General features: G+C 53.3%; 1 protein-coding gene across 1 annotated transcript in view; it reads right to left on the minus strand.

The window, feature by feature from the left end:
• GARNL3 (GTPase activating Rap/RanGAP domain like 3) overlaps nt 1-23,232 on the minus strand; it is a 71,531-nt gene that overhangs the window by 36,238 nt on the left and 12,061 nt on the right. Inside the window, exons 2-3 of the mRNA XM_078619080.1 lie at nt 16,510-16,579; nt 818-892 (exon numbers count right to left, since the gene is read on the minus strand). Of these exons, the coding sequence (XP_078475206.1) occupies nt 818-892; nt 16,510-16,579 (145 nt within the window). The remainder of the gene's footprint in view (nt 1-817; nt 893-16,509; nt 16,580-23,232) is intronic.

Consider the following 23,232-nt stretch of genomic DNA (forward strand, 5'->3'; position numbering starts at 1 on the left):
GTGGGTGGGGGGCGAGTCCCTGACGCAGTACAGGAGGACGTGGAGCTGAGTGGACTTGCCGATGAGCGGTACCAGCGGTGTCAAGATCGGCCTCTGTGGAGGAGGCTCGCGAATGACTCTACTGGGGGGGGGGGGGGGGGGGGGGGTGCCAGGCTAGGTGCACAGTGAGGCTACTGGGCAGTTGGAGGCAGTCGCCCTCCGGAAACAATGGAGGGCAGAGGAGCGACGCTCACAACATCGAACGGAGCGCCGGGCGGCTAAAACGCAGCAAGTTGGCACAGTAGGGGGTACAGCTGGTGGTGCATCTATCGGTCATCTCGGTCAGACGACCCATTGCACCTGCTGGGTCTGTCCCGAGACCTCCTGCACCTAGCCTGGCACAGTAGGGGGTACAGCTGGTGGTGCATCTACCGGTCATCTCAGTCAGCTAACCCCGTGGCACCTGCTGAGTTTGTCCCGAGACCTCCTGCACCTAGCCTGGCACAGTAGGGGGGTACAGCTGGTGGTGCATCTACCAGTGGTCATCTCAGTCAGCCAACCCATGGCACCTGCTGGGTCTGTCCCGAGACCTCCTGTCAGCAGCGAGCCTTCGACACTTCACGTGGTGGCCTCAAAGTGCACCTAACCTGGCACAGGCGCCGTGATATTGGTGTGTGTGTGTCACAAGACATGTGGACCACCGCCCTCACGAGAGAGTGTGTGTGTGGGGGGGGGGGGTCACAAGACATGTGGACCACCGCACGAGTGTGTGGGGGGGGGGGGGGTCACAAGACATGTGGACCACCGCACGAGTGTGTGTGTGGAGGCTGTCCCTCACGTCACTGCTGGAGCCGTTCTCCACTCTGAAGCGGCCCGCCCTCTGTATGGCACCGTCCGCATCGCTGGAGATGAGCTGAGGACGGGGGGGGGGGCAGAGTGGGGGGGGGGGGGGGGGGGGGGGGGGCAGAGGTGGGGGGGGGGGTGTTGTTCAGCGCTAAACGGGGATGTTGCGTGTTGGAGAGTTAAGCCCGCAGCGACGTTTACACTTGGAGTAGCCGTGACGTTTCGCCGGTCACTTACAACAACAAAAAACAACAACAAAAACAACAAAACAACAAAGACAACAACAAAATCAACAACAAAAAAACAACAACAAAAACAACAACAAAAACAACAAAACAACAACAAAACAACAACAAAAACAACAACAAAACAACAACAAAAAAACAACAAAATCAACAACAAAAACAACAAAACAACAACAAAACAACAACAAAAACAACAACAAAAACAACAACAAAAACAGCAACAAAAACAACAACACAACAAAACCAACAACAAAACAACAACAAAAAAACAACAACAAAAACAACAACAACAACAACCAGCTTCATCAGGCGATGAAGAAATCCCGCTGCTTCCGTCTTAATCAGCGCTGCTCCACCGCCCCCACACAAGACAAAGATCCCCCGTGTAGCCTGTAACAGACTGATGGGGCAAGGGCTCTTAGCAAGTAGCACCTACGATGCCCGGCGCTGTGGCACACGAGGGGGGTGGGTGGCCAGCAACCACGCCCGGCCGCCCTTTGTCCCCCCAGTAGCGACGTTTACACACCGCACCAAGTACACATTTGAGGCTAAGTCGACCTAGGGAGGCCCAGGACCGGCTCAGATAATCGTCAGGTGGTGTTGGCCGTGAGCGGGAATCGAACTCGGGTCGCCGGGTTCGTAGCGCAGCGTAGCGCTAACCGCTGCACCACCGCTCCCCAGACATTGATAAAGATCCCCCCATATAGCCTTAACAGACTGTAGGGGGCAAGTGCTGTTAACGAGCACCTGTGAAGGCGGCACGGCACACGAGGGGGTGGGTGGCCAGCAACCACGCCCGGCCGCCTTTGTCTCCCCAGTGGCGATGTTTACTACACGCCGCACCGGGTACACATTCGAGGCCGAGTCGACCTAGGGGAGGCCCGGGACCGCTTTCAGATAATCGCCCCTGGCGCTGGCAGTGAGCGCTACTGCGCTAACCGCTGCGCCACCGCTCCTCGGACACGCGCGCGCGCGCGCCCCGACATGAATCACGAGATTCGAGCGCAATTCCATCACGCGAGCCAATTCATTATCCCATTAAGGTATTAGCGGGCATTGTTTTTCTTACGCTGGGGTTTTTAAATGATTATTATTTATTATTAATATTAATATTTATTATCATCATCATCATCATCGGAGGCGGCTCGCCGGACCGACACGCGTTTTGGTTTCCCGGCTCGTAAATCGTCCCGGCGACCGATGATGCATTTGGGGCGGGGGGGGGGTTCCCGCCAGCCTGCCGCGACATGCAGAGCGACAATATCCGCCCCCAGCAAATCGATTGCGTTGATCGATTGATAACGTAGCCCCCCTCCCACCTCCTCTCGCAACACCTCATCCCCCCCATCCCTCATGCTCCCACCCCCACGCCCATCCCACTCCCAGGGCCGGATTAAGACTGTGAACCCCCCCCCCCCCAATAATATTTTCAAAAATAAAAATGGTATTTTTACAAGGCTAACAACATAAGTATATAATTTTATTATATTACATTATTTTATTATATGATATTATTTTATTATATTATATAATTTTATTATGTTTTATTTTTATTATTTTATTATTTGACTTTACCGAAAGAACCAAGTAGATAACAACATACTATTTGATTATTTCGGTAAAGTCACGTAGGTACAAGGCTCTGACAACAAATACTATTCAGCAATGCAGGAACGAAATCACTTTCACTTCATCTCTGGAGGCCCTGCCCCTCCCCCCTCTCAGCCTCACCCCCCCCTCGCCCCCACCCCTCACCCCCCACCACTCACCTCGCCCCCACCCCTCACCTCCCCCTCGCCCCCACCCCTCACCTCCCCCTCGCCCCCCCACCCCTCACCTCGCCCCCACCCCTCACCTCCCCCTCGCCCCCCACCCCTTAGCCCCCTTGCCCCCCCCCACCTCTCAGCCTCGTCCCCACCCCTCACCTCCCCCTCGCCCCCCCACCCCTCACCACTCACCTCGCCCCCACCCCTCACCACTCCCTCGCCCCCGCCCCTCACCTCCCCTCGCCCCCCCCCCTCCCCGTGCGATAACTTGGCCCGGCAATTGCATTTGACATCGTACATCAAATCTCGCTTGAAAAAATAAACTCATTTCTTTAGAACTGTTTTGTATGTTCAGTTTGTTGTCCACCCCCCCCCCCTCCTCCTCCCCCACCAACACCGCTTTCCCATTAGCGCGGTTGGCTACGGACGTTGATGCGAAAGAAGTTCAACATTTATACACACTGCCCATAGACTCAACATTGCCCATAGACTCAACACTGCCCATAGACTAACACTGCCCATAGACTCAACATTGCCCATAGACTCAACACTGCCCATAGACTAACACTGCCCATAGACTCAACATTGCCCATAGACTCAACATTGCCCATAGACTCAACACTGCCCATAGACTCAACACTGCCCCATAGACTCAACACTGCCCATAGACTCAACACTACCCATAGACTCAACACTACCCATAGACTCAACACTACCCATAGACTCAACACTGCCCATAGACTAACACTACCCACAGACTAACACTACCCACAGACTCAACACTGCCCATAGACTCAGCACTGCCCATAGACTCAACAATGCCCATAGACTCAACACTGCCCATAGACTCAACACTGCCCATAGACTAACACTGCCCATAGACTCAGCACTGCCCATAGACTCAACAATGCCCATAGACTCAACACTGCCCATAGACTCAGCACTGCCCATAGACTCAACACTGCCCAAAGACTCAACACTGCCCATAGACTCAGCACTACCCATAGACTCAACACTGCCCATAGACTCAACACTACCCATAGACTCAACACTACCCATAGACTCAACACTGCCCATAGACTCAACACTACCCATAGACTCAACACTGCACATAGACTCAACACTGTCCATAGACTCAACACTGCCCATAGACTCAACACTGCCCATAGACTCAACACTGCCCATAGACTCAACACTGCCCATAGACTAACACTGCCCATAGACTCAACACTGCCCATAGACTAACACTGCCCATAGACTCAACACTACCAATAGACTCAACACTACCCATAGACTCAACACTACCCATAGACTCAACACTGCCCATAGACTCAACACTACCCATAGACTCAACACTGCCCATAGACTAACACTGCCCATAGACTCAACACTGCCCATAGACTAACACTGCCCATAGACTCAACACTACCCATAGACTAACACTGCCCATAGACTCAACACTACCCATAGACTCAACACTACCCATAGACTCAACACTACCCATAGACTCAACACTACCCATAGACTCAACACTACCCATAGACTCAACACTACCCATAGACTCAACACTACCCATAGACTAACACTGCCCATAGACTCAACACTGCACATAGACTCAACACTGCACATAGACTCAACACTGCCCATAGACTCAACACTGCCCATAGACTAACACTGCCCATAGACTCAACACTGCCCATAGACTCAACACTGTCCATAGACTCAACACTGCCCATAGACTCAACGCTACCCATAGACTCAACACTGCCCATAGTCTAACACTACCCATAGACTAACACTGCCAATAGACTCAACACTGCCCATAGACTAACACTGCCCATAGACTCAACACTGCCCATAGACTCAACACTGCCCATAGACTAACACTGCCCATAGACTAACACTGCCCATAGACTCAACATTGCCCATAGGCTCAACACTGCCCATATACTAACACGGCCCATAGACTAACACTGCCCATAGTATAACACTACCCATAGACTAACACTGCCCATAGACTAACACTGCCCATAGACTAACACTGCCCATATACTCAACACTACCCATAGACTCAACACTGCCCATAGACTCAACACTGCCCATAGACTCAACACTGCCCATAGACTAACACTGCCCATAGACTCAACACTGCCCATAGACTCAACACTGCCCATAGACTAACACTACCCATAGACTCAACACTACCCATAGACTCAACACTACCCATAGACTCAACACTACCCATAGACTCAACACTGCCCATAGACTCAACACTACCCATAGACTCAACACTACCCATAGACTCAACACTACCCATAGACTCAACACTACCCATAGACTCAACACTACCCATAGACTCAACACTGCCCATAGACTCAACACTGTCCATAGACTCAACACTACCCATAGACTCAACACTACCCATAGACTCAACACTGCCCATAGACTCAACACTACCCATAGACTCAACACTGCACATAGACTCAACACTAGCCATAAACTCAACACTACCCATAGACTCAACACTACCCATAGACTCAACACTACCCATAGACTCAACATTGCCCATAGACTCAACACTACCCATAGACTCAACACTACCCATAGACTCAACACTACCCATAGACTCAACACTGCCCATAGACTCAACACTAGCCATAGACTCAACACTACCCATCGACTCAACACTACCCATAGACTCAACACTACCCATAGACTCAACACTGCACATAGACTCAACACTAGCCATAGATAATTGGTTCTTTACCCTTCTATCTGGCAACAAAACTGACTCCTTTTTACAAGGAGTCATATTTGCATAGACCGCAATACCTGCAGTCATAATACAAACAAAAGAACATACCTCTGATAATGTGCACTGTCCTTGAAGTTGATTGGTCCACACCCGAGACAGCTTTCCTTAGAGCCTAGTCTCATATGGGTTGGACCAGATGACGCCAAAAGGCGCAACACTACCCATAGACTCAACACTGCCCATAGACTCAACACTACCCATAGACTCAACACTACCCATAGACTCAACACTGCCCATAGACTCAACACTACCCATAGACTCAACACTGCCCATAGACTCAACACTGCACCTCCGATTAGCACGGTTGGCTATGTACGGCGCAAAAGAAGTTGATTCTAAACTTGGAGGGAAAAACCGGAGGACCCGGAGAAAAATCCTCGCGACCACGGGGAGAGAGAGACACGCAAACTCCAAATATACAACAGCAGGCGTCAGGGTTGGGATCAAACCCGCGACCTCCTGTACACCAAGCGAGGTAGTTAACATCTCCTAGCCACCGTGATGATGATAGAGAGACACGCAAACTCCGAATATACGGCAGCAGGCGTCAGGGTTGGGATCGAACCCACGGCCTCCTGTACATCAAGCGAGGGAGTTAACATCTCCTAGCCACCGTGATGATGATGAGAGAGAGACACACAAACTCCAAATATACAGCAGCAGGCGTCAGGGTTGGGATCGAACCCACGGCCTCCTGTACATCAAGCGAGGTAGTTAACATCTCCTAGCCACCCTGATGACGATGAGAGAGAGAGACACGCAAACTCCAAAAATACAGCAGGCATCAGGATTGGGATGGAACCCACGACCTCCTGTACACCAGGCGAGGTAGTTAACATCTCCTAGCCACCGTGATGATGATGAGAGACACACAAACTCCGAATATATAGCAGCAGGCGTCAGGGTCGTGATCGAACCCACGACCTCCTGTACACCAGGCGAGGTGGTTAACATCTCCTAGCCACCGCGGTTTGACACATACTATACGATCGCTAGCTGAAGCGAGACCCCAGGCCCGTGATTTGAACCCAGGGCCTCCAGGGAGCAAGGCATTATTCGCCCGACAGATACAAAAACAAACAAGATCCAATTAAGACGTCGAGGGACACCCATGCCCAGGGGTCCAACCCATTCGTTTGGAGGTTGCTAGGGTCAAACGGGGTTGCTATGCATCCTGACAACAACCTGCACCCCCCCCGCCCCACTGAATCCCCCTCTCCGCTCTCCCCCGAGACCACCGGAGACATCGCAGTGCCACGTGGCGCGCTCCGGTTGTGTTGACGCGGCTCGGGGAGGCTCAGCCACCGCGCCGCGCAGACAGCGGCGGGCAACGTGCGCTGCATGCCTGAGCGAGTGGTCGAGCGAGTGACTGAGCGAGTGATCGATTGAGTGATAGAGCGAGCGAGCGATTAAGCGAGCGAGCGAGTGAGTGAGCGAACGATCGACCGAGTGAGCGAACGACCGACCGAGTGAGCGAGCGAGTGAGCGAGTGAGTGAGCGATCCAGTGAGCGAGTGAGCAATCGACCGACCGAATGAGCGAGCGATCGCCCGACTGAGCGAGCGATCGACCGAGTGAGCGAGCGAGCGATCGACCGAGTGAGCGAGTGATCGACCGAGTGAGTGAGTGATCGACCGAGTGACTGAGCGAGCGATCGACCGAGTGAGCGAGCGATCGACCGAGTGAGTGAGTGATCGACCGAGTGAGCAAGCGAGCGACCGAGTGAATGAGCGAGCAATCCACCAACCGAGTGAGCGAGCGATTGACCGACCGAGTGAGCGAGCGAGTTAGCGAGCAAGCGATCAATCGAGTGAGCGAGCGATCGACCGAGTGAGCGAGCGAGCGACCGAGTGAGCGAGCGAGCGACCGAGTGAGTGAGTGAGTGATTGAGTGAGTGAGTGAGCGACTGAGCAAGCGAGCGACTGAGTGAGTGAGCGAGTGACTGAGTGAGCGACTGAGTGAGCGAGTGACTGAGTGAGTGAGCGAGCGACTGAGTGAGCGAGCGACTGAGTGAGTGAGCGAGTGAGTGAGCGAGTGAGTGAGCGAGCGACTGAGCGAGTGATCGACTGAGTGAGTGAGCGAGTGAGTGAGCGAGTGAGTGAGTGAGCGAGCGACTTAGATTTATTCACAACCCAGTCTAAGTGAATATATGGTTATCTAAGTGAATGTATGGGTGTTTCAGTGAATCTACGCATCTTAACGTGAATCCATGGGTCTCTATGTGAGTCTTTGGTTATGTGAGTCTATGGATCTCTTTGTCAACCCGTGGGTCTATGTGTGAGTCTATGGGTCTCTGTGTGAGTCTATGGGTCTCTGTGTGGGTCTATGGGTCTCTGTAACGGGTCTATGGGTCTCTGTGTGGGTATATGGCTCTCTGTGCGAGTCTATGGGTCTCAGTGTGGGTCTATGGGTCTCTGTGTGAGTCTATGGGTCTCTGTGTGGGTCTATGGGTCTCTGTGTGGGTCTATGGGCCTCTGTAACGGGTCTATGGGTCTTTGTGTGAGTCTGGGGGTCTCTGTGTGAGTCTATGGGTCTCTGTGTGGGTCTATGGGCCTCTGTTTGGGTCTATGGGTCTCTGTGCGAGTCTATGGGTCTCTGTGTGGGTCTATGGCTCTCTGTGTGAGTCTATGGGTCTCTGTGTGTGTCTATGGGTCTCTGTGTGAGTCTATGGGTCTCTGTGTGGGTCTATGGGTCTCTGTAACGGGTCTATGGGTCTCTTGGTGGGTATATGGCTCTCTGTGCGAGTCTATGGGTCTCAGTGTGAGTCTATGGGTCTCCGTGTGAGTCTATGGGTCTCTGTGTGGGTCTATGGGTCTCTGTGTGGGTCTATGGGTCTCTGTAACGGGTCTATGGGTCTCTGTGTGAGTCTGGGGGTCTCTGTGTGAGTCTATGGGTCTCTGTGTGGGTCTATGGGCCTCTGTTTGGGCCTATGGGTCTCTGTGCGAGTCTATGGGTTTCTGTGTGGGTCTATGGCTCTCTGTATGAGTCTATGGGTCTCTGTGTGTGTCTATGGGTCTCTGTGTGAGTCTATGCGTCTCTGTGTGGGTCAATGGGTCTGTGTGTGGGTCTATTGGTCTCTATGTGAGTTTATGGGTCTCTGTGTGAGTCTATGGGTCTCTGTACGAGTCTATGGGTTTCTGTGTGAGTCTATGGGTCTCTGTGTGAGTATATGGGTCTCTGTGTGGGTCTATGGGTCTCTGTGTGAGTCTATGGGTCTCTGTGTGAGTCTATGGCTCTCTCTGTGAGTCTATGGCTCTCTGTGTGAGTCTATGGGTCTCTGTGTGAGTCTATGGGTCTCTGTGTGGGTCTATGGCTCTCTGTGCAAGTCTATGCGTCTCTGTGTGGGTCTATGGGTCTCTGTGTGAGTCTATGGGTCTCTATGTGAGTCTATGGCTCTCTGTGTGAGTCTATGGGTCTCTGTGTGGGTCTATGGGTCTCTTTGTGAGTCTATGGGTCTCTGTGCGGGTATATGGGTCTCTGTGCTAGTTTATGGGTCTCTGTGTGTGTCTATGGGTCTCTGTGTGGGTCTATGGGTCTCTGTGTGGGTCTATGAGTCTCTGTGTGAGCCTATGGGTCTCTGTGTGGGTCGATGGGTCTCTGGGTGGGTCTATGTGCCTCTGTGTGAGTCTACGGGTCTCCGTGTAAGTATATGGGTCTCTATGAGAGTCTATGGGTCTCTGTGCGGGTCTATGGGTCTCTGTGCTAGTTTATGGGTCTCTGTGTGTGTCTATGGGTCTCTGTGTGAGTCTATGCGTTTCTGTGTGGGTCTATGCGTCTCTGTGTGGGTCTATGGGTCTCTGTGTGGGTCTATGGGTCTCTGTGTGAGCCTATGGGTCTCTGTGTGGGTCTATGGGTCTCTGTGTGGATCTATGTGTCTCTGTATGAGTCTATGGGTCTCTGTGTGAGTTTCTGTGTCTCTGTGTGAGTCTATGGGTCTCTGTGTGAGTATATGGGTCTCTGTGTGAGTCTATGGCTCTCTGTGTGAGTCTATGGGTCTCTGTGTGGGTCTATGGGTCTCTGTGTGGGTCTATGGGTCTCTGTGTGGGTCTATGGGTCTCTGTGTGAGTCTATGGGTCTCTGTGCGGGTCTATGGGTCTCTGTGCTAGTTTATGGGTCTCTGTGTGTGTCTATGGGTCTCTGTGTGAGTCTATGCCTTTCTGTGTGGGTCTATGCGTCTCTGTGTGGGTCTATGGGTCTCTGTGTGGGTCTATGGGTCTCTGTGTGAGCCTATGGGTCTCTGTGTGGGTCTATGGGTCTCTGTGTGGGTCTATGTGTCTCTGTATGAGTCTATGGGTCTCTGTGTGAGTTTCTGTGTCTCTGTGTGAGTCTATGGGTCTCTGTGTGAGTATATGGGTCTTTGTGTGAGTCTATGGCTCTCTGTGTGAGTCTATGGGTCTCTGTGTGGGTCTATGGGTCTCTGTGTGGGTCTATGGGTCTCTGTGCGGGTCTATGGGTCTCTGTGTGAGTCTATGGGTCTCTGTGTGGGTCTATGGGCCTCTGTGTGGGTCTATGGGTCTCTGTGCGAGTCTATGGGTCTCTGTGTGGGTCTATTGCTCTCTGTGTGAGTCTATGGGTCTCTGTGTGAGTCTATAGGTCTCTGTGTGGGTCTATGGGACTTTGTGTGAGTCTATGGGTATCTGTGTGAGTCTATGGGTCTCTGTGTGAGTCTATGTGTCTCTGTGTGGGTCTATGGGTCTCTGTCTAAGTCTATGGGTCTCTGTTTGGGTCTATGGGTCTCTATGTGGGTCTATGGGTCTCTGTGTGAGTCTATGGGTCTCTGTGTGGGTCTATGGGTCTCTGTCTGAGTCTATGGGTCTCTGTGTGGGTCTATGGGTCTCTATGTGGGTCTATGGGTCTCTGTGTGAGTCTATGGGTCTCTGTGTGAGTCTATGGGTCTCTGTGTGGGTCTATGGGTCTCTGTCTGAGTCTATGGGTCTCTGTGTGGGTCTATGGGTCTCTATGTGGGTCTATGGGTCTCTGTGTGAGTCTATGGGTCTCTGTGTGTGTCTATGGTTCTCTGTGTGGGTCTATGGGTCTCTGTGTGAGTCTATGGGTCTCTGTGTGGGTCTATGGGTAGTGGCGTTGCGTGCTTGGCAGGCCACTCTCGTGCATGGAATGAAATGGGGGGGGCGGGGCAGAGGGGGCGGGGGGGGCGGGGCGGGGCGGAGGGGGCGGGGCGGGGGGGGGGCGGGGTGGAGGGGGATGGACGGGGGGGGGATGGGCGGGGGGGCCCCCTGTAAAATAAAAATCTATAAAGTCCGTCCCGTGAAGCGTATTCAGCTCTCATCCCATCCCTCGTGCAGCATCCTTAGCGACCGTCGCGTGGCAACCGGAGCACTTGGTTGCTAGGCAACCACACATTCTCATTTGGGATGCAAGCCACTGTCTCTTTCCAACCCCAAGCATTGCTATTTGAATTTACATTTTTTTTTTCATCCACATTTTCCTCTGCCCTGCCCGACACGTCCACGTTGTGTTGGCCTAGGAATGTGATGCGCTTTGAACAAACGATCGGATGTTGTTGTTGTTGTTATTATTATTAATCTATAAGGCACCATTGACTCTGTGCGCTTAGTGCGTGCGTTTTTGCGTGGATGCAATGTGTGTGTGTGTGCGCGCGTGTGCCTTAATAGGTGCTACTCGCTAACAGCACTTGACCCAACAGTGTGTTAAGGCTATACGGGGGATCTTTGTCTTTGTACGTGTGTAAATGGGCTCAGCCTCAAATGAGTACCTGGTGCGGTGTGTAGTAAACATCGTCACTCGGGAGACAAAGGCGGCCGGGCGTGGTGCTGGCCACCCACCCCCTCGTGTGCCGTGCCGGCCTTCATAGGTGCTACTCGCTAACAGCACTTGCCCCTACAGTCTGTTAAGGCTTTGTTTCAGTGTGTGAGGGGGTGAATGGATGGGCGAGTGGATGAGCGAGTGGATGAGCGAGTGGATGAGCGAGTGGATGAGCGAGTGGATGAGCGAGTGGATGAGTGCCTTAGTGTGTATGTTGTTAGAGGAGGCTCGTGAAGGACGCTGCTACTGGGCAGTCGGAGGCAGTCGTACTCCAGCAACAACAGAGGGCAGAGGAGCGTCTACCGCTTATCTCAGTCAGACGACCCGTGGCACCTGCTGGGTCTGTCCCGAGACCTCCTGCACCTAGCCTGGCACGGTAGGGGGTACGGCTGGTGGTGCATCTACCGGTCATCTCAGTCAGCCGACCCGTGGCACCTGCTGGGTCTGTCCCGAGACCTCCTGCACCTAGCCTGGCACAGTAGGGGGTACAGCTGGTGGTGCATCTACCGGTCACCTCAGTCAGTCGACCCGTGGCACCTGCTGGGTCTGTCCCGTGACCTCCTGCACCTAGCCTGGCACAGTAGGGGGTACAGCTGTTGGTGCATCTACCGGTCATCTCAGTCAGCCGACCCATGGCACCTGCTGGGTCTGTCCCGAGACCTCCTGCACCTAGCCTGGCACAGTAGGGGGTACAGCTGGTGGTGCATCTACCGGTCATCTCAGTCAGCCGACCCATGGCACCTGCTGGGTCTGTCCCAAGACCTCCTGCACCTAGTCTGGCACAGTAGGGGGTACAGCTGGTGGTGCATCTACCAGTCATCTCAGTCAGACGACCCGTGGCACCTGCTGGGTCTGTCCCGAGACCTCCTGCACCTAGCCTGGCACAGTAGGGGGTACAGCTGGTGGTGCATCTACCGGTCATCTCAGTCAGTCGTCCCGTGGCACCTGCTGGGTCTGTCCCGAGACCTCCTGCCAGCAGCGAGCCTTCGATACTTCACGTGGTGACCTCAAAGTGCACCTAGCCTGGCACAGGCGCCGTGGCGAATGGCGCGGGTGTTGGTATTGGTTGATGTTGTTTTCACTATGGTGGTTTAAGTGTGTGGTGAGTAACAGGGTGAGTGAGAGGGTGAGTGAGTGGGTGCGTGAGTGGGTGAGTGAGAGGGTGGGTGAGTGGGTGAGTGAGAGGGTGAGTGAGTGAGTGAGTGGGTGAATGGGTGAGTGAGTGGGTGAGTGAGTGGGTGAGCGAGAGGGTGAGTGAGAGAGTGGGTGAGTGCGTGGGTGAATGAGAGGGTGAGTGAGAGGGTGAGTGAGTGGGTGAATGGGTGAGTGAGTGGGTGAGTGAGTGGGTGAGCGAGAGGGTGAGTGAGAGAGTGGGTGAGTGGGTGAATGAGAGGGTGAGTGAGAGGGTGAGTGAGTGGGTGAATGGGTGAGTGAGTGGGTGAGCGAGAGGGTGAGTGAGAGAGTGGGTGAGTGGGTGGTGAGTGGGTGAGTGAGAGAGTGGGTGAGTGGGTGAGTGAAAGGCTGAGTGAGAGGGTGAGTGAGAGAGTGGGTGAGTGAGAGAGTGAGTGAGTGGGTGAGTGAGTGAGAGGGTGAGTGAGTGAGTGGGTGAGTGAAAGGGTGAGTGAGTTGGTGAGTGAGAGAGTGGGTGAGTGAGTGAGTGAGAGAGTGATTGAGTGGGTGGGTGAGTGAGTGGGTGAGTGACAGGGTAAGTGAGAGGGTGAGAGGGTGAGTGAAAGAGTGGATGAGTGAGAGAGTGAGTGAGTGGGTGACTGACTGGGTGAGTGAGTGGGTGAGTGAGTGAGTGGGTGAGTGAGAGAGTGAGTGAGAGGGTGAGTGAGCGAGTGAGTGGGTAAGTGAGAGGGTGAGTGAGAGGGTGAGTGAGAGAGTGGGTGAGTGAGAGAGTGAGTGAGTGGGTGAGTGGGTGACTGACTGGGTGAGTGAGTGGGTGAGTGGGGTTGAGCGAGAGAATATATGTTGAGTCGTTGCAGGCTGACCCGAGACGAACCGAGTCTTCTCAACGTAAGGAGCGCTGAGGGTGCTGGCAACGGCGGAGTTAGACATTCACGGTAACCGGTAACAGCGACACGGAAGAATCAATTCAATTGGAGAGATCGCAAAAGGCCTCCTCCCCTCTCGCCACACCGGCTTAGACCACGGCCATCAATCTCGCACGCAGCTTGCAACTGACAAAGGCGGAGAACGCATTTGCGAAATTAAACCAAGCAGCACTGCCACCACCATCAGCACCATCATCAGCACCACCACCACCAGTACCACCACCACCACCAGCAGCACCGCCACCACCACCACCATCAGCACCACCAGCACCACCAGCACCACCAGCAGCACCGCCACCACCACCACCATCAGCACCACCAGCACCACCAGCACCACCAGCAGCACCATCATCAGCAGCACCACCATCAGCACCACCACCACCACCATCAGCACCATCATCAGCAGCACCACCACCAGCACCACCACCATCAGCACCACCACCACCGCCATCATCACCACCAGCACCACCACCAGCAGCACCACCACCACCATTACCACCACCACCACCACCAGCACCACCACCACCATAATCACCACCACCAGCACCACCACCACCATTATCACCACCACCACCACCAGCAGCACCACCAGCACCACCACCAGCACCAGCAGCAGCAGCACCACCAACATCAGCACCACCACCAGCACCACTACCAGCAGCAGCACCAGCAGCAGCACCAGCAGCAGCACCACCACCACCAGCACCACTACCACCAGCAGCACCACCAGCACCAGCAGCACCACCAGCACCACCAGCACCACCACCATCAGCACCACCACCAGCACCACCACCACCAGCACCACCAGCAGCACCACCACCAGCACCAGCACCAGCAGCACCACCAGCACCAGCACCACCACCAGTACCACCACCACCAGTACCACCACCACCAGCACCACCACCAGCAGCACCACCACCACCACCAGCACCACCACCACCAGCACCACCACCACCAGCACCACTACCACCAGCACCACCACCAGCAGCACCACCACCACCAGCACCACCACCACCAGCACCACCACCAGTACCACCACCACCAGTACCACCACCACCAGCACCACCACCACCAGCAGCACCACCACCAGCACCACCACCAGCACCACCACCACCAGCACCACCACCAGCAGCACCACCACCACCAGCAGCACCACCAGCACCACCACCACCAGCACCAGCAGCAGCAGCACCACCACCATCACCTCCACCAGCACCACCACCACCAGCACCAGCAGCAGCACCACCAGCACCACCACCACCAGCACCACCATCAGCAGCACCACCACCAGCACCACTACCAGCAGCACCACCATCAGCACCACCACCACCAGCACCACCACCAGCACTACCACCGCCATCATCAGTACCAGCACCACTACTAGCATGAGAGAGAGACACACAAACTCCAAATACACAGCAGCAGGCGTCAGGGTCGGGATCGAACTCACGACCTCCTGCACACCAGGCGAGGCAGTTAACATCAATTAGACCCCGTGGCGGCTCTATAATAAATACATTATATAAGTTCAAATTGCAACACCAAATTGATGACAAGACTTCAACACTGTTGTCTAGCGAGTGGTCTCTGTTGAGGTAGTGGTCTGGACAAGGCCGAGAGCGTGGCACGTGTATGGGTGTGGAGATCACGTGACGTGCATGCAATGCAGACGGATGTTTTTGAGTACTCACTCACTCACCCATTCACTCACCCACTCACTCACCCACCCACTCACTCACGCATTCACTCACTCACCCACTCACTCACTCATTCACCCACCAACTCACTCATTCATTCACCCACATATCCACTCACCCACTCACTCACGCACCAACCCACCCACTCACTCACGCACTCAATCACCCACTCACTCACGCACCCACTCACCCACCTACACACTCACGCATTCACTCACCCACTCACTCACGCATTCACCCACCCACTCACTCACCCACCAACTCACTCATTCATTCACCCACACATCCACTCACCTACTCACTCACGCACCAACTCACCCACCCACCCACTCACTCACCCACTCAGACGCGCACCTACTCACCCACCCACACACTCACGCATTTACTCACCCACTCACTCACGCACCCACTCACCCACCCACACACTCACGCACCAACTCACCCACCCACCCACCTACTCGCCCACTCACTCAGCAACTAACCCACCCACTCACTACCCCACTCACTCACCCATTCATTCACTCGCTCGCATACGGCAGGGCAAGTGAGAAAGTGCTGCCGCATGTCATGTGTGTGCACCAGAGCGCCACTTGAATAAGAAGAAGAAGAAGGGGATATCAGAGCTAGCTCTGTCATATCCACTTCCGCGGCACGTTCTCTGACACGCAAAGGGGTCGCGCCGCTCTGCGGGAAGATATTTTTCAGAGCTCAACCCCGGACAGCTCCGGCTGAAACGAATCCCCTACTATCATCCTCTTCATCATCGTTATCATCGTTATCATCGTTATCATCGTTATCATCATCGTCATCATCAACAACAACATCAACATACGTCGCTCACCAATAAACTCAATACATCACTTGTAGAAGGTCCCAGCACGTGGAGTCGAAACGTCGGACACCGTGCCGAACAACAACAACAATAACAGCAACAACAAACAACAAAAACAAACAGCAAACAACAACAACAATGACAGCAACAACACAAATCAACAAACAGCAACAATAACATCAACAACAAACAACAACAACAAACAGCAAACAACAATAACAGCAACAACAAACAACAATAACAAACAGCAAACAACAACAACAACAAACAACAACAACAAACAACAACAACAACAAACAACAACAACAACAAACAACAACAACAATAACAAACAACAAACAACAACAACAAACAACAACAACAACAACACCAACACGTGGCGGCGGCACGGTGCGACCCGGAACGCGCGTGGGGGAGAGGCCTTCTGGCGTGCCTGGGGAAGGTCCCAGCACGAAACGTCGGGACACGGAGGGCTTGTAGGCCTGGACTCACCAGCTCCACGGAGCCATAGTGCTTGCGGCTGAAGATCCCGCGCCTGCTGCCCAGGTCTTCAGATGCGGAGCTGTTGGGGCGGTGGGACGGAGAGCGTCGGTAGGAGGTGAGCATCAATAGCAGCATTACCAGCATCATCATCAGCAGCAGCAGCAGCAGCAATATCATCATTACAGCATCATCAGGAACTGGGTCATCATCATCATCATCATCAGCAGCAGCATCATCACCATCATCAGCAGCATTACCAGCATCATCATCAGCAGCAGCAATATCATCATTACAGCATCATCAGGAACTGGGTCATCATCATCATCATCAGCAGCAGCATCATCACCATCATCAGCAGCATTACCAGCATCATCATCAGCAGCAGCAATATCATTATTACAGCATCATCAGGAACTGGGTCATCATCATCATCAGCAGCAGCATCATCACCATCATCAGCAGCATTACCAGCATCAGCAGCAGCAGCAGCAATATCATTATTACAGCATCATCAGGAACTAGATCATCATCAGCAGCAGCAGCAGCATCAGCAGCAGCAGCATTAGCAACATCATCAGGCCGCTTCTGAAAGAAGAAGAAGCTCATGCCTCAGTGGGCTTCACCTGGTGACATAAAACGGTAGCTCTGCTGTGTTTGTGTTGATGATTTCGAAGTGATTTGGTGAACTTTCCTGGACTCTGGCACTCCCACCCTCGTGTTTCCGCATCGCGTCGATGCTGTAACCACCACCACGGCCATCATCACCACCGTCACCACCTCCATCACCACCACCACCACCACCTCCATTACCGCCACCTCCACCACCTCCATTACCGCCACCACCACTACCGCCATCATCATCACCGCCACCACCACCTCCATCATCACCACCGTCACCACCACCACCTCCATCACCACCACCACCACCACCTCCATCACCACCACCTCCATTACCGCCACCACCACTACCGCCATCATCACCGTCACCACCACCTCCATCACCACCACCACCACCACCACCTCCATTACCGCCACCACCACCACCGCCATCATCACCACCGTCACCACCACCACCTCCATCACCACCACCACCACCTCCATTACCGCCACCTCCACCACCATCACCACCACCTCCTCTATCATCACTACCAACACCACCTCCATCATCACCATCACCTCCATCATCACCACCACCGCCATCACCACCACCACCTCCATCACCACCACCACCGCCATCATCACCACCACCACCTCCATCACCACCATCACCTCCATCACCGCCACCACCACTACCGCCATCATCACCGCCACCACCACCTCCATCATCACCACCTCCACCACCATCACCACCACCTCCTCCATCATCACTACCAACATCACCTCCATCATCACCATCACCTCCATCATCACCACCACCACCTCCATCACCGCCACCACCACTACCGCCATCATCACCACCACCATCACCTCTATCATCACCACCACCACCACCACCATCACCACCACCACCACCACCACCACCACCTCCACCTCCATCACCACCATCACCTCTATCATCACCACCACCATCACCACCACCTCCATCACCACCACCACCGCTGGACCCGTGAGCGCCGTTCTAATTAAGTTGATTGCCCCAGCAAGGCCCAGCAGCTGTCCCTCTAAGCGGAGTCCACAACACCGACAACACCGACAACACCGACACACCGACAACACCGACAACACCGACAACACCGACAACACCGACAACACCGACAACACCGACAACACCGACACACAGACAACACCGACAACACCGACAACACCAACAACACCGACAACACCGACAACACCGACAACACCGACAACACCAACAACACCGCCATGAGCTCCCCGTACCCACTCCTTCGGAAGAGGGCAGCAAGTGAGAGAGCGTGGAAGACGTTGTAGAGCCAGATGACAATTTCAGAGGTGGAGCTGGGAAGAGAAACCCATCAGAGATCTTGGTCTCACCAAGTCCAATGCCGAGATTTTGACGTCTAGGCTCAATCAGTGGAACTTGTTGGATGAAAGTGTTCAAGTCGCAGATCACAGGAAGCGTCACCAACCTTTATGCAGTTTCTTCGCCCGTCAAGATGGGCTCTGCTTCTGCCACAATGTGACCAGTCTGTTCGAGGCAATCGGAATCGCATGTAACCAGAATGAGTGGCGCCTCTTCATTGACAGCTCATCCAGGAGTCTCAAAGCCGTTCTGCTGCTCCATAATGGTAACAAGTACCCGTCTACTAATAGGGGGTTTCCCCTTTTTTCTGGCAACAAAACTGGCACCCTTTGCAAGGAACCATGCTTACTACATTAACCACAATATGAGACTAGGATATTAGTATATGTTGGTACTGGCAAAGGAGGTCCCATGATGTGGCTGCTCACCCCGAGCCCTCATTACTCTGGTAGTGCGTTGTCTTTGAACTGTGCGCCTTTTGGCGTCATCTGGTCGAACACCATATGAGACTAGGCTCTAAAGAAATCTGTCTCTGGTGTGGACCAATCCGTTTCAAAGACAATGAATACATTATTAGAGTATTGTTTTTTGTTTGCATTTGACTGCAAGTATTGTGGTTAATGTAAGCATGATTCCTTGCAAAAGGTGTCAGTTTTGTTGCCAGACAAAAAAAGGGGAAAAACCTTATTAGTATATTTTGGTACTGGCAAAGGAGGTCCCATGCAGTACCCGTCTCTTCCCCTGGCTCACTCGGTTCACCTCAAAGAGGATTACAACAGCATCAAGATCTTGCTGGGACGCCTTGAAGCATGATGAGTATGGGTGGCATTCCTGATGGGTCTCCAAGGCGGTTTTACCAAGTGTCCCTGCTATCTTTGCCTTTGGGACAGCAGGGACACCAAGGCGCACTACCACAGGCGGGACTGGCCACAGCGGACCGAGTTCTCTGTGGGGAGGAACAACGTCAAGTGGGAGCCACTGGTGGACCCCCGGAAGGTGCTGATGCCACCACTGCACAACAGATTGGGCCTCATGAAACAATTTGTCAGAGCTGTAGATAAGGAGTCGGCAGCCTTCAAGTACCTTCAAGACTTCTTCCCTAAGCTGTCTGAGGCAAAGGTCAATGCCGGTGTCTTCGTCGGACCACAGATAAAGAATATCCTGGAGTGCAATGAATTCCCCAAGAAGCTCGCTAGCAAGGAGAAAGCGGCTTGGGACAGCTTTGTCGCAGTGGTTCGTGGCTTCCTGGGCAATCACGAGGTCGAAAACTACGTGGAGCTGGTTGAGACTCTGGTGAAGAACTACGGCACAATGGGCTGTAGGATGTCCCTCAAAGTCCATGTCCTTGATGATCATCTTGATAAATTCAAGGAGAACATGGGAGCGTACTCGGAGGAGCAATGCGAGCGCTTCCACCAGGATATACTGAACTTTGAACGCCGCTACCAAGGACTGCATAACGAGAACATGATGGGAGACTACATTTGGGGGCTGATTCGTGAAAGTGATTTACAGTATAATCGTAAATCTAAAAAAACGGCTCACTTATAAATCTTTTACTAGTCATTTTTGTATTAATTTAGTATAAATACATGTTAATTTTGATTCACATGTTTTTTTTCTCTGACTTTATGTGAACTAAAAGACACACATTCGCCCGTTTTCTCATTGAAATATCACTGTCCTGGTCACAAAAGCAAAGTTTGTGGAGAATAATATAAATTTTCTATACTTTTTAGGCATAAGCAATTACGAAATAACACTTACTACCCACGAACAAAAATTGTGTTACATAGTGTAATTCTGCTGATGATGATGCTGATGGTGGTGGTGACCTTGATACTGTTGCTCATAATGATGCTGATGATGGTGGTGGTGATGATGGTGGTGGTGGCATTGATACTGCTGATGATGATGATGGTGGTGGCGTTGATACTGCTGCTGATGATGGTGGCATTTATACTGCTGATGATGGTGGTGGTGGTGGCGTTGATATTGCTGATGATGGTGGTGGTGTTGATACTGCTGATGATGGTGGTGGTGTTGATACTGCTGATGATGGTGATGGCGTTGATACTGCTGATGATGATAGTGGTGGTGGCGTTGATAGTGCTGATGATGGTGGCGTTGATAATGCTGCTGCTGATGATGGTGGCGTTGATACTGCTGATGATTATGGTAGTGGCGTTGATACTGCTGATGATGATGATGGTGGTAGCGTTGATACTGCTGATGATGATGATGGCGTTGATACTGCTCATGATGGTGATGGTGGTAGCGTTGATACCGATGATGATGATGATGGTGGCGTTGATACTGCTGATGATGATGATGGTGGCGTTGATACTGCTGATGATGATGATGGTGGTAGCGTTGATACTGCTGATGATGATGATGGTGGCGTTGATACTGCTGATGATGATGATGGTGGCGTTGATACTGCTGATGATGGTGATGGTGGCGTTGATACTGCTGATGATGATGATGGTGGTGGCGTTGATACTGCTGATGATGATGATGATGGTGGCGTTGATACTGCTGATGATGATGATGGTGGCGTTGATACTGCTGATGATGATGATGGTGGTAGCGTTGATACCGATGATGATGATGATGATGGTGGCGTTGATACTGCTGATGATGATGATGGTGGCGTTGATACTGCTGATGATGATGATGGTGGCGTTGATACTGCTGATGATGATGATGGTGGCGTTGATACTGCTGCTGATTATGGTGGTGGCATTGATACTGCTGCTGCTGCTCTACCCATACAGACGATCCCAATGCACCAAGCGGTCCGAACCCGACCAATGCACTGCGTACACATTAGCGCGCACAAACACCGTAACAACAACAACACAACAACAACCGCCATTCGCCACTAAGTGGCGGTGACGTCACCACGACGCTTGTGCCAGGCCATGTGCACCCTGAGGCCACGTGAAGTGTCGAACGCCCGCTGGCAGGAGGTCACGGGGCAGACCCAGGTGCCACGGGTCGACTGACCGAGATGACCGAGACGAGTGGCTGATGCACCACCTGTGCCCCCTACTGTGCCAACTTGCTGTGCTTTAGCCACCCAGCGCTCCGCTCGTTGTTGTGAGCGTCGCTCCTCCGCCCTCCGTTGTTGTTGGAGGGCGACTGCCTCCAACTGCCCAGTAGCGTCCTTCACGAGCCTCCTCCACTGAGGCCGATCTTGACACCGCTGGTACCAGTCATCGGCAAGTCCACTCAGCTCCACGTCCTCCTGTACCACATCACTCCATCTCTTCTCTAGCCCGTGCCGCGCCCGTTTAGCCCCCTCGATCCGGCCGAACAAAAGCTGTTTAGGCATGCGGTGGCTGGGCATGCGGGCTACATGACCCAGCCAACGCAGCCTTGCCTGCCGGAGGAGCTCACTGATAGGACTTTGCCCAGATCTTTCAAGGACTTGTGAGCTCCTCACACAATCCAGCCTGGTTAAACCCAGGATGGATCGTAGGCAGGCCAGCCTAAATATTTCCAACCGGCGAAGATGCTCCACTAGGGGGGTCCACGTTTCGCAAGCGTAGAGAAGGGAGGGAATGACCGTGGCCGAGAAGACCTGAAGCTTCGTGCGGAGCGACAGACCAGGTAGCTTCCACACAGCGTTACGCAACCGATGAAAAGATATTGCCGCTCGACTGATTCGGAGTGAGACCTCTGCTGATAAACTGGAGCCGGTCATAAGCACACTGCCCAGGTATGGGAAACTCTCCACTCTCTCCACAACTGCCCCATCACCGATTGGGAGTTGTGGGGGGTGGAGTGCCAGATGGTACAAAATACCCAGGCAGGTGCTTAGTTTTGGTGGGGCTGATGGTAAGGCCCCACCTCTTAGTGGCACGCTCCAGTCTCAGCAGCAGCGTCTCCAACTCCTCTTCTGAATGAGCAGCTATTACCAAATCATCGGCATACATAACGTGGTTGACCATAGGGAGCCATCCCTTGATCGCACCCGGGCGTCGATCAGCCTCCCATTATATCTGTACCAAATGGTAATTCCCCCCGGTACAGCTATTGAAGGCTTCACGAACTACGCAGTCGAAATAGATGTTAAATAATGTGGGAGCCAGAGGACATCCCTGTCGCACCCCAAGGTGTACAGGGAAAGGCTCCGACTCCCGGCCACGTAGTTTTACCCGGGCCCGCTCACCATCATGAAGGTCCTTAATGATCGTGAGCAGAGGGTCAGGGACTCCGAAAGCACGAAGAACAACCCAGAGCCCAGTCCGACTGATGGTATCATAGGCCTTGACCAGGTCAATAAAGCAGAGATGTAGGTCTTTTTGGAATTCCCTACACCTCTGCTGTAGCAGACGGACAGAAAATATGGCATCTGTGCAGGACCGCCCTTTCCTGAAACCGCATTGGGGCTCCGCAAGCCTCTCCTCAGCGTGCCTAGCAAGGCGATGTTGAATAATCCGTAACACACACACACACACCACGCACGCGCACACAGCACACATACACACACGCACACACGCACACACACACACACGCACACACACACACACGCACACACACGCACACACACACACGCACACACGTACACACGCACACACGTACACACGCACACACGCACACACGCACACACGCACACACGCACACGCGCACACGCACACACGCACACGCACACGCACACACACACACACGCACACACACGCACACACGCACACACGCACACGCACACACACACGCACACACACACACGCACACACACACGCACA

This window comes from Lampetra planeri, chromosome 61 (genome assembly GCF_965212315.1).
Source record: "Lampetra planeri chromosome 61, kcLamPlan1.2.h2, whole genome shotgun sequence".
NCBI lineage: Eukaryota > Metazoa > Chordata > Hyperoartia > Petromyzontiformes > Petromyzontidae > Lampetra > Lampetra planeri.